The following is a 13822-nucleotide window of genomic DNA, read 5'->3' as shown; positions in this document are numbered from 1 at the left end:
TGCAGAGGAGGAAGAAGAAAAATGTGCATTAAACAGAAAAGTCTTTAAGTGAGATTTAAAAGAGGAAAGAGAAGAGCCTCCCTGAGGGATTGAGGAAGAGAATTCCAGAGTTTGGGGCCATGGCACTAAAGGACCTCCCTCCCAAAGTGGAAAGTCTGGTGTGGAACAGCAAGTGGGTTATTGCTAGAAGACCTGAGAGAGCAAGAGGGAGTGTAAGAGGTCAGCAGTTCTCTGAGGTAGGGGGGAGCAAGATTAAGCAAAGCTTTGGAAGTGAGAAGTAAGATTTTAAACTTTATACGGGACGGGACCAGCAGCCAGTGTAGCTGGGAGAGAATGGGGGTGATATGAGCTGAACGCTTAGTGTGGGTGAGAACTCCAGCTGCAGAGCTCTGAATGTACTGTAGCTTTTGGATAGACTTGTGGACGAAACCTGTCCTGCGTGTTCGTTGATGCAAAAAAAATGAGACGAGTAGATCAGACTGAAATGAAACAAACAAAGTTTTATTACAGAATTCTGGAGAGGTTACAAACAGAGAACATGCATCATGTATCTCCCAAGTAAGCTCTGACCTCCCAATGTGTTCTGAGTCCTTTTATACCCTGAAGCTGAATGTGTGTGTGCGTATAGGCTAAACCTAAATGTGTACATGTTCCTGTTTAGTGGGTGCAATGGACATATAGTTTACCATATATGGATGTGAAAACCTCATGTTCTAACGAAAACCTCATGTTCTAACGAAAACCTCATGTTCTAATGGTTAAGCGCAGACCTACTTCAGTTTGTGGCCTTGGCCGGTTTCCTGTTGTTGTGTACATCTCTGCATGTTTGTCACGTACTGTCTGTTCTTCACCTGCGCTGCCATGAGAATGTCATAAAACTAAGTGTGAGTTAATGCCTTCTGATATTAATGCTTAAAAGTATGCTACTACAGATGTAAAAATCCACAGACTTTACAGGGAGACCAACAAAGAGGGAGTTACAGTAGTCAATGCGGGACATAATGAAGGCATGAACCAGAGTTTAGGCATCTTTATCAGACAGGAACGGTCGGACACGAGCAATGTTACGTAAATGAAAGAATGCAGTCTTGGTGAGGAACTTGATGTGCAGATCAAAATTGAGTGATGAGTCGAGTAAAACACCAAGATTTAAAACCCTTAAAAGGGAAATCAGGGTTAAGAACAAGACAGAGTCAAGTATTAATGTACTAACTTCAAAGAGTCTGACTAACCCTGGTCCCTTCAGCTCCTCCTCAGCATACAAGGCCATTACTGAACATTTTGACTTCAGGGTTGATTAACTCAGAGAGTGAAACCAACACGGATTCTGCTGCTAGTCCTCTTCCTGACTCTGACTCTAATTCCGATGTAGAGAATGTGACGGCCTGTAATTCACAGCAGCAGAATATTGCTGCACCTTTTTCAATTCCTGGCAATGTGATAATGCTTATAGCACCTGATCTTACTGTAATAAAACAGATAGTTTCCAGTCTTCCATCCCTACACATTCCAACCACACAAATGTGCTGATTCACTGCTGAAAATTACTCCCAGCTCTCAGATCCAGATTATAGATTGATCTTATCTCATGTACTAGGGTCAGAATAAGGGGTAATAAGTAATAACAGGCAAGGGGCATGTGATTATTGTGGGAAAGAGGGGCAGTGGATCAGAGAATGTAGACAAAAGTGCTCTGATGAGTCAACCTCAAAAATCAAAGGATCAGACAGGAGGCCCTAAAACACACACCGGACAACCTGTTGTCTGGAAACCGATGAATGCATAGGGCTGCCCACAGAATGCACCCCAGGTTGTTGAAGATGCATCTAATTTGATAATGCGTTCTAAGACTCTTATTTCTGGTGATTTGACGCTTATGGAACTGTATGTAGATTGCAAAAGGTTTAGTTTTCTTGTAAACACTGGGGCGGCATTATCTTCAATCAGTGGTAATGAATATAATGGGCCAAAATGAATTCTGTGGGAGTGACTGGGGCCAATTTCATGATCAAAAACACCTCAGATGTCAGTAAACTGTCCAAAAGATCAGGGAATCTCTAATTCGTTATAAGCAGAATACAATGACCATGTGGGTCTATTACATTGTGAACTGTATAAAGCAAAGTAAATGAACTTGTCGTACCACCTGCACAATCCAATAACACACACACACACACACACACACACACACACTGTTGTAGACTTGTGTTCAGCCGTTTTCTGGATCCTAGTCCATGAGCACTCTCAGCCCACTTTTGCTTTCAGTTTCAAAGAAACACACTACACGTGGCAGCGTCTCCCAGATGTGAGGCTTCTCCAGCTGTTTTTGTCACAGCCATGTGAGATTCCCTGGATACCCTCAAGGCCGTACTGTGTTGCAGTTTGCTGATGACCTGCTACTGACAGGAAAGCAAGGCCATGTGCAAGGCTGGCTCTATGTGTCTCCTTCAGCATTTAGTTGCCTGTGGTTTCAAAGCTGCTCGTGACAAATTGCGGTGCTGTCAAACCAGTTTCCTATCTCAGTTTCACTTTGTCAAAGGGAAGCCACAGAGCGTGAAAGGACAGAATAAAGCTCATTCAGTTTTAGGCCTCCATCCACACAAAAAGGTGTGTTGTCTTTTCTGGGCCTGATCAATGACTGCCATGCATGGATTCCAGACTGCTCTTATTATGATGAGATTTTGAGAATGGGCTGCAAGTCAGATGCTCCTGATATGATTGAATGGACCACAGAAATGGCAGAGACCCTCTCAGCACTGAAACCGTCCCTGTGCTCTGCCCCAGCCCTGGGCCTGCCTAACTATACACAGTCCTCTGTACATGCGTGAACATTGCAGGGTCACTGCAGCTGTGCTGGCTCAGCAGCATCAGGGTGAGCTATTGATGGCACGTTGTGGGATGACGTGCTAGTAATCTCTCAATCTATGCTTATCAAAGCTGCAAGCAGGCCAGAAGACTTTTTGCTTTTATGTTAGAGTTGTGTTATACCTTGTGCTTGTAATTCAACACTCTGTTGAAAGATCTTCTACCCCTGCCACGGCATCTGTCCCTCTGTTGTCTGAACATGTTTCTAATCGCTCTCTTGAATACACTGGCAATGCACCTGTTGATTCTTTTGTTTAAATTTGGACTATTTTCATTTGCATATGTTGGGCTCTCTGTAACATTATTCCATGTGCTGCATGTACAAAAGTCTACAAGCACACCAAGTTCGTTAAATTCATGATCATAAGTCTGTGTGTCAGAACAGAACGTCTTGACCTTCAAGTACATTTCTTGGCAGCCACATCTTGTTCAGCTGTGGTTTCCTGTTTCTTTCACGCCTCGGCTCATCTGCATATTGCTCTGAGAAATGTTTACCTCTGTACTGACCACCAGCAGCCACGTCTGCTTTTAAGTGTACAAAAAGGCCCTTTTGTCCCAAGTAACTGAGCGTGTTGTGGACCTTTTGATGAATGTTTATGTGTGTGTCTTTGCTTCTTGTGCTCTCTTGGAGCCCCGAAGGAGAACAAGCAGGCAGAGTGAGGTCAAGGTAGGATCAGAAAAGCAGACAGAGACACTAAATTCTTACAAGCTGTAAGAATTCACTAGCCCAGGGCTCAGCTGCAAACAAAATAATCTGCTGTCCTAATCTTTCTAACACATTTTAACAGTAAATGGTCTTAAACATTGGAGTTAATGTAGAACTGCTGATTTACCCTTTAACCCTACATTCTGGTGCCCCAGGCGCAATTTAAGGTGGAATGGGAGGATTTAAACAATAAGCCTGCTAATGAGAAGCGACTTCAGCCTCATAAAAAGTCGAACATTGAGAGACATTTCACAAGAAACTGTTCCTTTTGCACAAGTTTCCACCTAGAGATCTGAGAAAAGCGGTTATAGCTGAGCTAAAGCTTAAAGCCCACACTGAGAAAAACTGTATGTACCACCACGGTGGTAAAATGGGTGCAGAACGTTGTGGCTCCCAAGGTGGTTTGGTTTGGTTGAAAGACGAAATGTCTCTTTTTAACATTTGGGGTTGTGGCCTCTGCTCTGGCCTCTTGAGCCCTGTGCACAGTTGAAGATACTGCAGATACTATAAAGCACACACACACACACACACACACATATATCATCTAATCCACTGATCCTATCCCAGCAGTCATCAGGCGGAAGGCAGGATACACCCTGGACAGGTCGCCAGTCCATGACAGGGCAGACAGACAGACACAGACAGTCTCTCACACCCAGGGGCAATTTAGCAAGTCCAATTGGCCTGACTGCATGTCTTTGGACTGTGGGAGGAAACCGGAGAACCCAGAGGAACCCCACGCAGACACGGGGAGAACATGCAAACTCCATGGTGATTATGGAATCATTTACTGAGAATTATTCCTAAATGAAAAGTCTCAGGAATAAACCTGGAAAATAAGACTAGAGTTGAAAGGGTTGAATATAATTCTTAAACGAGGCCGCTAAACTGAAAAAACCCTAGAATTTCCAAACTTTCCTTCAAATGCTCCGGGAGCAAAGCCTTAACCCTTAAAGCCTTAGACTGCATTTTGCAGGCAAAACGGTGGGTCACCTCTAGTCCTCATAACCTCAGAACGGTTTAAGCTACAGACATGATCCACAAATCAGGACATTCAGCAGACCCACCCCTAACTACTTAGCGTGGCGTCATCGAGCTGTGACGTCAGCATCAGTGAGTAATTTGGCTTGAAAAATCTCCCAAAGTCCTAATACAATCGCTCTGCTTTTTGCCCTTCATATTCAAACAAAGGGTTAAATCAGTGACAGGATTCACACATCAGATCTTATTTAGCTGTACTGTATGTGCGTGCTGCTGAGGCGAGCGAAGGCAGGGCAGGGGCTGGGGGGTGTAAAAAGGCGATACAACTGCAGTGTCCCAATCAACACAGCGAGGGCACTTTCCCTCAAAATCATAGATAAAAAGAAAAAAAGAGAGAGTGTCACTTTATGTTACTGATTCTCATCAAAAAACTGAACAAGGGAACTCTCATCCTGAGGGTCAATCTGTAAGCTAAAACAGCTCATTCAAAAATGCAGGAAAATATTTTACCTGTTTTGTTGGTGGAGATGGTGGGAGCATGGCTTTCGTTGTTTTTGGTGGGAGGTGGTGGTGAAGACCGGGTGGGGTTTGATTGAGTTCTTTTTGGTGGCTTAGGAGCTGATGGAGAGAAATCAGGCAGCTCAACCCTTCATGACGTCCACAGTGAACACGGAATAGAAGCCATAAGCTGAGAAACTCAAACAGCACGTACCCTTAATCACTTTCAGATGGACTAAAGTAAAAGGGTCTCGCCCTGTTGTCTCGATTCCACAGCCGTAATCTCCTGCATCCTCCATTCTGAGGTCACGGATGGTCACTACCAACTTTTTCTGCTCTGTGTCGTCATTCATAATGATTCTGTCTTTAGATGTCCAGAAGTCCTTCCCATTAGATTTTAAAAGAGTCTCACAGTCTTTATAGAGTCCCTTACAGAAATACTTGGTGTAAGATTCATATACTTTACTATAAGGACATAAGATGACAGCGATGTTTCCCTCTGTTCCTGTCTCTGTGATCTCGACATGTAGCATGCCACTCACAACTGCCACAAAAGTGAGAGAACAGACACACTTTAATATGAAAATGCAGCAAACGCAGCCGTTTTTTCTCAGTAGGTCGCTCCTTCATTAAAGCTCAACCATTAAATGAAACACAGGCTTATTATTAACTTCACTAGTCATCTTGCTATGATGCACAGACATATGTATTTCCTTACTCAATCTACAGAACAGCTGAATAACTTTCTGACCTGAGAGGAGCATGACGATGGTGACTCTGAGGCTCCTCATTGGGCTCCTTCACTGTTCTCCTCACGAAGCAGAGTTATGACTGAGGCTCCTGTTGGATTCGAACAAACTGATCTTCAACCAAGCTGTCCTTTGGTCTCCTTCTAGAGCATTTTATCCATTGTGCAGATTTCCGATGGGCTAAGAGGCTGCAGTTTGCTTCATCTGATCTTGAAGGAAACGCCCTCCGAGCACAGAGAGCGTGTTGAAATAAAGACATTTGCTTCTGTGTGTTGGTGAGTTCCTGTCGCTTGTGTCCAGCACATATCTCCACCCCTTTCTCACATCCTCTACATCATGTGTGGTTTTAGTGGGCTAAGGTTAACTTTCTAAGTTAAACTGTAGTTTCAGTATCTATATGAGCAGTGCAGCCCACAATAAACCCACCCTGCTCTATCAGAGACCATCTGCCGAATAGTATCTGCTTGAAAAGTGATACAGAATATTGAAAATCTTTTTTTCTATTTTAGAGACAGTTTTCTGGGTTTGTGTAGGACATTCTGAAGATACTGAGTGAAGCATTTGCTGATGAGGAAAGTAGAGACCACTAGGGGGAGGGCTACACCTGTAATATACACTCACTGGCCACTTTATTAGGTACGAGCAAAAGGTTGGACCCCTTTTATCTTCAGAACTGCTTTAATTCTTCATCGTAAACTTTCAACAAGGTGTTGGAAACGTTCCTCAGAGATTCTGGTTGGTTATTTGAGTTCCTGTTGCCTTTCTATCATCTGGAACCAGTCTGCCCATTCTGATCTGACCTCTCACATCAACAAGGCATTTTCGTCCACACAACTGACCGCTCACTGGATATTTCCTCTTTTTTGGACCGTTCTCTGTAAACCCTAGAGATGGTTGTGCGTGAAAATCCCAGCAGATCAGCAGTTTCTGAAATACTCAGACCAGCCCGTCTGGCACCAACAACCACGCCACGTTCAAAGTCCCTTAAATCCCCTTTCTTCCCCGTTCTGATGCTCGGCCTGCACTTCAGCAAGTCGTCTTGACCACCTTTACACGCCTAAATGCAGTGAGTTGCGGTCATGTGATTGGCTGGTTAGCTATTTGTGTTAATAAGCAACAGAACAGGTGTACCTAATAAAGTGACCGGTGAGTGTATATGACCCCAAAGAAAATACTACATATGTAATGACTTATTATCATGTTTTGATGTCCAGTTCAGAAAATACTACATGTGTAGTTGTCAATCAACCACTGTCCACTGTTTGATTTCGAGTGAACTCGAGAAGCTAGCTGTTGTGCCTGTGTGTTTATATTAAAGCCAGTGTGTGCTAGACTAGAACTATCCATATGTGTATCAGCTAATTAACATCATAAACTGATAAACGGTTTGATTAGGGAGAAAAAAATAGGTGGTGGGGGGAGGGAGGGAGGGTGGTCTCATTGGGTCTGAGCCACTTTGTTTAGAGCTGGTTTTGACCTGTTGGTCATACCAACCCAGTGAACTAACCTAACTTTGTGTAAATAGAGCACAATATAGAAATATGTCCACATATGCAGTCGAGACTGACGCGGCTTTTTTCTGAATTTCTACAAACAGGGTGGTGGTGTGTAAGTGGCTCAGACACAGCAGTGCTGGTGGAGTGTTTAAACACCACTGGGTCACTGCTAGACTGAGAATCGCCCAGCCAAAAAGCATTCTGTGGGCAGCGTGAGTGGATCCAGTTTTTAAATATTCCAGCCCCACTGATACGTCTGATCCATTAGGTCCTGTGGGGGTCCTGACCATTGAACAACAAGGTCATACAGTAAAGTATACAGAAAATCAGATGTACTACAGTCTGTAATTGTACAAATAAAAAGTGCACCTATATGATAAGTAGAGCTAATAAAATACTGAGTGTAGAAACAAGGAGGTGTACACAAGAGGTGGCTGGTGGGTGTGAGTATATTCTCTGTAGAGAATGCGTTTACTTAATTTCATTTGGGAAATCAATAAAATGAATAAAATCAATAAGACTAAGATGATCAAACCTTACACACACACAAACATTGAAGGTTCCACACTTTTCTTTTGTGTGAGAATTTACTTTCATCTATCATCACACAATGGTGTGGTCCACCAACACGCAGGCTTCCATGCTGACGAAGTTTTGTCATCCCTGAGATGCAGACCTTGTCTGTCCCTGAGAGCACAGACATGTTGCTATGGTAAGAACATTGTTATTATTACTACCTAATTCTACTTTAATTGGAAAACCCTTTATAACCCTTATAAAGTCATTTTTATTTTAATGATACTGGTGAGCATTAGAGAGTACGCCAGTGAGAATGGGGTTCTCACTGTGAATCTTTATAAAGCATTATGAGAATAAACAAAGCAGTTGTTATAAAACTTTATGATGCTGGTCTCACCAATATTCCAGAGAACAGGAACATGTATGTATTATAGGGCATTATAGCACTTTATAGCATTATAGTGCTGTAAAGCCTTATAATGTGCTCTTATAGCATGTTATGTGTGTAATTACTTACACTTATGTACAGTTACAAATGCTTATGTCAAACATTATAAAGCCTTATGAATGCTTTATAGATGTTTATAAATGCACTTATAATGCATTATAGATACCGGATTCATAGAAGGTGGTACCGAAATCTTTCATGCTCATTCAGACGCCTTTTTGGGGTTTTTGGTATCTAAAAGATGGTTGAGCATGAGCCCAGCCAAGATCAAGGCCATTGCAGAATGGCCACACCCCACTTCCCTCCACTCATCTGGGACTTCAGCATGATGGCTTCCCCACTGACAGCCTTCATTAAAAAGCATAAGGCAGTTCTATTGGACGCCATAAGACTAGAAAGGTTTCATAGAATTGAAGTGTTGCCTGATTTGCCCTTCCATTCATAGTAGATGTCATTGCGTCTGACATTAGCCACATTTACATGCAGCCTGATAATCCGTTAATAATCCGACTAATAGCTCAATCGGAAGAGAATACGTCCATATAAACACCTCAATCGGAATACAATCCTCTAATCATAAATAATAAACCTCTAAATATTCCGTTAAATAGAAGAATAATATCCGCGTAAACGCCTGAATCCGATTACACTCCCTATCGGAAGGTGTAAGAACATTCTGCGCATGCGCGGCGCGTCAGAGTGAAAGGTTTATACCGGTCAACATGGCGGAGCAGAAACTGGTCTGCAGAGGAGACGAAGTTTATGCCCTGATCTTTAAAAGACGGCGGTGGGATGGACGTCCAGCTGATGTGTCTCGACGTCTTCCTTTATAGTGTCTGACATCAGTTTAAAGCCATTAAAACCTCAAGCGCTACTGCTGGAAACTCATCTCACGCCGACTGGACCTCACGTGATGTTCACTGTCATGGTAACGGTCACTCTCAGTGCTGCTCCACGCATGCGCGTCATTCTGCATCGGATTACTTGTAGTCGCCACGTAAACGAAGATTTTCATCAGATTGTTGAGTAGAGTGAGTGCATGTAAACACAGCTATTGGCATAAGTCCCAGTGCTCCAAATAAGACCATAAACTCCATCCCAGAATTCATTTATGAGGTCAGGGATCAAGAGCTCCTAGCAGTGAAACTGGTGCTAGAAGTGTGGACGCATTGGCTGGAGGGTGCAGAGCATTCCTTCCTGGTCTGGACCATCACAAAGAACTTGGTACACATTCAACAGATCAAATGTTCAAATCTACACCAGGCCAGGTGGGTGACATTTTTTAGCCAATTGGATTTTGTGCTATCAAATTAGTCAGGGTCAAAAAATCTCAAGCCCGACCTGCTTTCCAGACAGTAGGATGTGCCCTCCACTGACCAGTCTCCAGAGCCCATTATTCCCGGGACCTGGATCTTTGCCCCATTGCACTAGACCAATCGGTGGTCAACTGTTTTTCCAAGACCACTGGTATTTTTGGGTTGGCTTTTTTTTTTTTTTTTTACACTGAAGCTTTTTGAGGAATAACAGGAAATAAGGTTTCCTCTAAGTCTAAGCCACTGAACCCATGACCTTTGTTTAACCTCTGAATATTACAACAGACTATAAAACCAAAATAATTGTCCTGAACTTACTGCCTTTTGTGGCCGTTTTTAACATAAAATAAAGCCAGGGCTGTATATATTTGAGTGATTCACTCCTTTATCTATAAGGTTCTGGAGTAAGGTTCTCACACCAAAAGGCTCTCTTGAGCTTATAAAGTCAGCTTAATGACATATTCACCAAAAAGGTGATTGATTTCTGAAGTTTTCTTTGCCCAGAGGGACGCAGGATGTGGTAAGAAAGAAGTGGAGATTATTTCCATCCAGAAATACTTTTAAAATCTTGGTAAGAAAAGCTTTAGGTCTGAAAAAGTCAGCTGGACAATATGAGTGACTGAAACTCTATTGATCTTACTATATCTTACTAAGATACAGCAATAAACGAGAAATTATTCTGTTCTTCATCAGTCACTGATCCAACACACTGTGTGTCTCTGAGTCTGTAAAGATCATCTTAAACTCAACACAGATGTGAGAGGAACAACTCACCAGGCGTCAGAGTGAAGATGATGATCCAGATGATGGTCATGATTCAAATGAATTGACATATGATGAAGTGAGCGGTGTCCTTATGCATACTTGTGTTTGTCATCAGAGATTTAAGATTTCCTGAAATGACAGAGGCCCACCCATCTCTCTCTCTCTCTCTCTCTCTCTCTCTCTCTCTCACTTGCCACCCCTACCCCTCTCTGGCCCGTCTTGGAAACCACAGAATTTACCACCATCTTAGTCACCAGTTAGCCACTTCCTCTTGAAGGCATTTGAATGTGAGTAGAAGATGATCTGAGATCAGTTTTGCCCTGGAAGACTCTGTAATGTTAAAGCTTTTGTATCATTTTTGGGTTTGTGACATTGTTTCGTTTCACGTCAGCTTTCTTTACTTTATTTAAATGGTCATGGGAAAATATTAGAGCCCTACAGCATTTTCCTTCAATAAGGAAAATCATTTACAAACAGCATTTTGTACTTGGTGTAATGCAGGGGAGCGATGATGAGGCGGACACATGTACGAAGACAAGCAAAATTTATTATGGGCAAATCCAAAATCAGGGTCAAGACAGGCCAGGGTCACAGAGCCAACACATAGAGAACGGGGAACAGACGTAAAGAAAGAAACACGGGATAAACAAACAATGAAAGCCAGCATAAACAAAACACCAGTTTGCAAAATTTTTTAATACTAGAATCCACACCATCAGACAAGCTATCTGTACGCCTACATCTACCAACGAGACTATTTTCTCTCCAAAACCACGCAAAAGCATGTTCAACATGTCCCAGTTTAGTGTTATTAATGAAGAAGGTTTAATTGATACAGTGAGTCATCTCAAATCATCCACCTGCAGTCTTGATACATTACCAACCAAGTTTTTAAAGAAAGTCTTTTCCTCAATATTAGTGAACATTCTTCAAATAGTAAATTCCTCACTCATGTCAGGTGTATTTCCGAGTGCATTAAAAACTGCAGTTGTGAAGCCTCTCTTGAAAAAGAAAACTCTAGATACAAGCCTGTTGAATAATTATAGACCAATTTCTAATCTACCATTCATTGGAAAAATAATAGAAAAAATTGTCTTCAAGCAAATTATGCACTTTCTGTCCACAAATAGCTGTCTAGACAAATTTCAGTCAGGCTTCCGACCTAATCATAGTACTGAGACTGCACTAATTAAGGTTATCAATGACATTCGCCTAAATACAGACTATATGTACAGACTGTATACAGAATAGAGGAAACATGTCTGTTCTACTACTGCTCGATCTCAGTGCTGCCTTTGACACCATTGACCACAAAAATCTCATAGATAGACTTGAGAACTGGGTTGGACTCTCAGGAACTGTCCTAAAATGGTTCAGTTCATACCTTCAAGGAAGGAGCTTCTTTGTGGAAATGGAAGGTAATGTTTCTGAGACTGTGCCAGTGACCTGTGGTGTACCCCAGGGTTCAATTCTGGGGCCACTCTTATTTAATTTATATATGATTCCTCTAGGTGAAATCATGCATACTTATGGGATACCTTACCACAGCTATGCAGATGACACTCAGATCTACATGGCTCTCTGCCCAAATGACTACGGTCCCCTAGACTCACTGTGCAAATGCCTTGAGCACATAAACAAATGGATGAAACACAACTTTCTGCAGTTGAATAAAAGATAAAACAGAGATTATTTTATTTGGGAATAGCAATGAAAGACACAGACTAGCTGCCTATCTAGATTTGAGAGGCCTAAAATCTAAAGAACTAGTACGTAACCTTGGTGTACAAATGGACTCTGATCTCACTTTTAACAGTCATGTCAAAGCTGTCACCAAATCAGCTTTTGATCACCTCAAAAACATCAACAAAATCAGAGATTTTCTGGCTAAAGCAGACCTGGAGAAACTCATCCACGCCTTTGTTTCTAGTAGGATTGATTACTGTTATGGGCTCCTAACTGGACTCCCAAAAAAGACAATCAAACAGCTTCAGCTGATTCAAAACGCAGCTGCCAGAGTTCTCACTAGGAGTAAAAGAAGGGAGCACATCACTCGTATCCTTAAATCCCTACACTGGATACCAGTATGTTACAGGATAGACTTTAAGGTACTATTACTGGTCTATAAATGTCTTAATGGTGCAGGACCAGTATATTTATTAGATGTGCTCCAGCAATATGAGCCGGGCAGAACTCTCAGATCATCAGGAACTGGTCAGTTAGTGCAGCCTAAGGTAAAAACTAAACACGGAGAGGCGGCATTTAGCTACTACGCTGCTCTGAAATGGAACCGGTTGACAGAGAGCATTAGAAGAGCCCCAACACTCGACACTTTTAAATCCAGAATGAAAACCTTCCTGTTTGAGCCTTTAGCTCAGTTTAATCCACTTTTATCCTGTAACGCCACCCTTATGCTCATTCATTTAACTTCTTTATATCTGTTGTTTTAATCATGTTTATTTTTATTCAAATTTTTTATCTCCTTCTTTTAACTTTGATTAACTTCTTTTAAATCTATTGTTTTAATTATGTTCATTATTTTTTTTTATTTACATAAATTTTATTTTATTTACATTAATTACATTTTTCTGTTGTTTTTTTTCATTTGTAAAGCACTTTGAATGACCGTTGTGTATGAAAGGTGCTATATAAATAAATTTGCCTTGCCTTTCCACCCAAGAATACTTCAAACAATACAAACACCTCACACATCAAGCAGTACAAAGACCAGCAAACACACAGGGTTTAAATACAACAGGGATAACAATGGTTCACAAGACACAGGTGGAAAACAGGTGGTAACAATCAGAGACAGAGTCAAGAAACAAGGGGGCTGGACATGGAAGAATCAAAACAAAGAAAGCACATGGACAAGTAAACAAAAGCACATGGATGATTGTGAGGGGCCAATCGTGACACTCGGGTTATCTGTGTAAAATTAAAAGTAGTCTGATGATCTGAAACATTCAAGTGTGACAAGTAAACAAGATGTATGAAAACATGTTTATTGCACAATAAACAAAAATATAAGTTAAATCCCTGAGTATTTTGTTGGGTAAATAAAAACAGGCGATAATTGACTTTATAACATTCCAAATGGATAAACTGAGCACATTATCAGGACATACATATAAATAAATAATTCAAGATATATGGATGAACTACTAGAACTACTAGAAGAGATGTAGGATTTAAGACACAGAGACCGAATGAGGATGAGGAAGCTTCACAGTCTATACCACAAGTATCAGAACGACGCTAAAGTTGGTTTCTTAGGCTTATACATAAAAAATGCCCCGATTTGCAGCAGCACAGAATTGTTCAATATACACTCTCTGTCAACATGTTGTAGGAAGGCTACCTACACAGTGGCTTCGTAAAACATTTATGAGCTTTTGAATGATTTCATATTACATATTTCATAAGCAAAGTTTGAGTATTTATGAACAGCTTTTGCCAGTATTTGCAAGATGACGTAAGAT

The 13822-nt window shown here is 41.5% G+C and overlaps 1 protein-coding gene across 2 annotated transcripts; it reads right to left on the bottom strand.

The window, feature by feature from the left end:
* Positions 1–81: 81 nt before the first annotated feature.
* On the bottom strand, positions 82–6057 carry LOC119264820 (CMRF35-like molecule 5). Of its 2 annotated transcripts, none has more exons than XM_037543838.1 (5): positions 5802–6057; positions 5265–5594; positions 5063–5170; positions 775–851; positions 82–479 (listed from the first exon to the last, which is right to left on the bottom strand). In XM_037543838.1, exons 1-5 carry the CDS (start codon positions 5839–5841, stop codon positions 126–128), a joined length of 909 nt encoding a protein of 302 aa, XP_037399735.1. In that variant the 5' UTR covers positions 5842–6057; the 3' UTR covers positions 82–125. The 2 variants fall into 2 exon arrangements, with proteins under 2 accessions (XP_037399735.1, XP_037399736.1); XM_037543839.1 differs by having other exon boundaries at positions 179–479; positions 775–856.
* Positions 6058–13822: the final 7765 nt, after the last annotated feature.

This window comes from Pygocentrus nattereri, chromosome 12 (genome assembly GCF_015220715.1).
Source record: "Pygocentrus nattereri isolate fPygNat1 chromosome 12, fPygNat1.pri, whole genome shotgun sequence".
NCBI lineage: Eukaryota > Metazoa > Chordata > Actinopteri > Characiformes > Serrasalmidae > Pygocentrus > Pygocentrus nattereri.
This window is presented reverse-complemented; position numbering and strand designations above follow the sequence as displayed.

Bases quoted from the DNA above. Each gene is read 5' to 3' on its own strand.
- LOC119264820 (XM_037543838.1), bottom strand. From the start codon at position 5,841: ATGAGGAGCCTCAGAGTCACCATCGTCATGCTCCTCTCAG. The intron at 5,595-5,801 runs GTCAGAAAGTTA...CTTTTGTGGCAG, and splicing joins CATCGTCATGCTCCTCTCAG to TTGTGAGTGGCATGCTACAT. The intron at 480-774 runs GTAGGTCTGCGC...GTTTCATTTCAG, and splicing joins GGCCAAGGCCACAAACTGAA to TCTGATCTACTCGTCTCATT.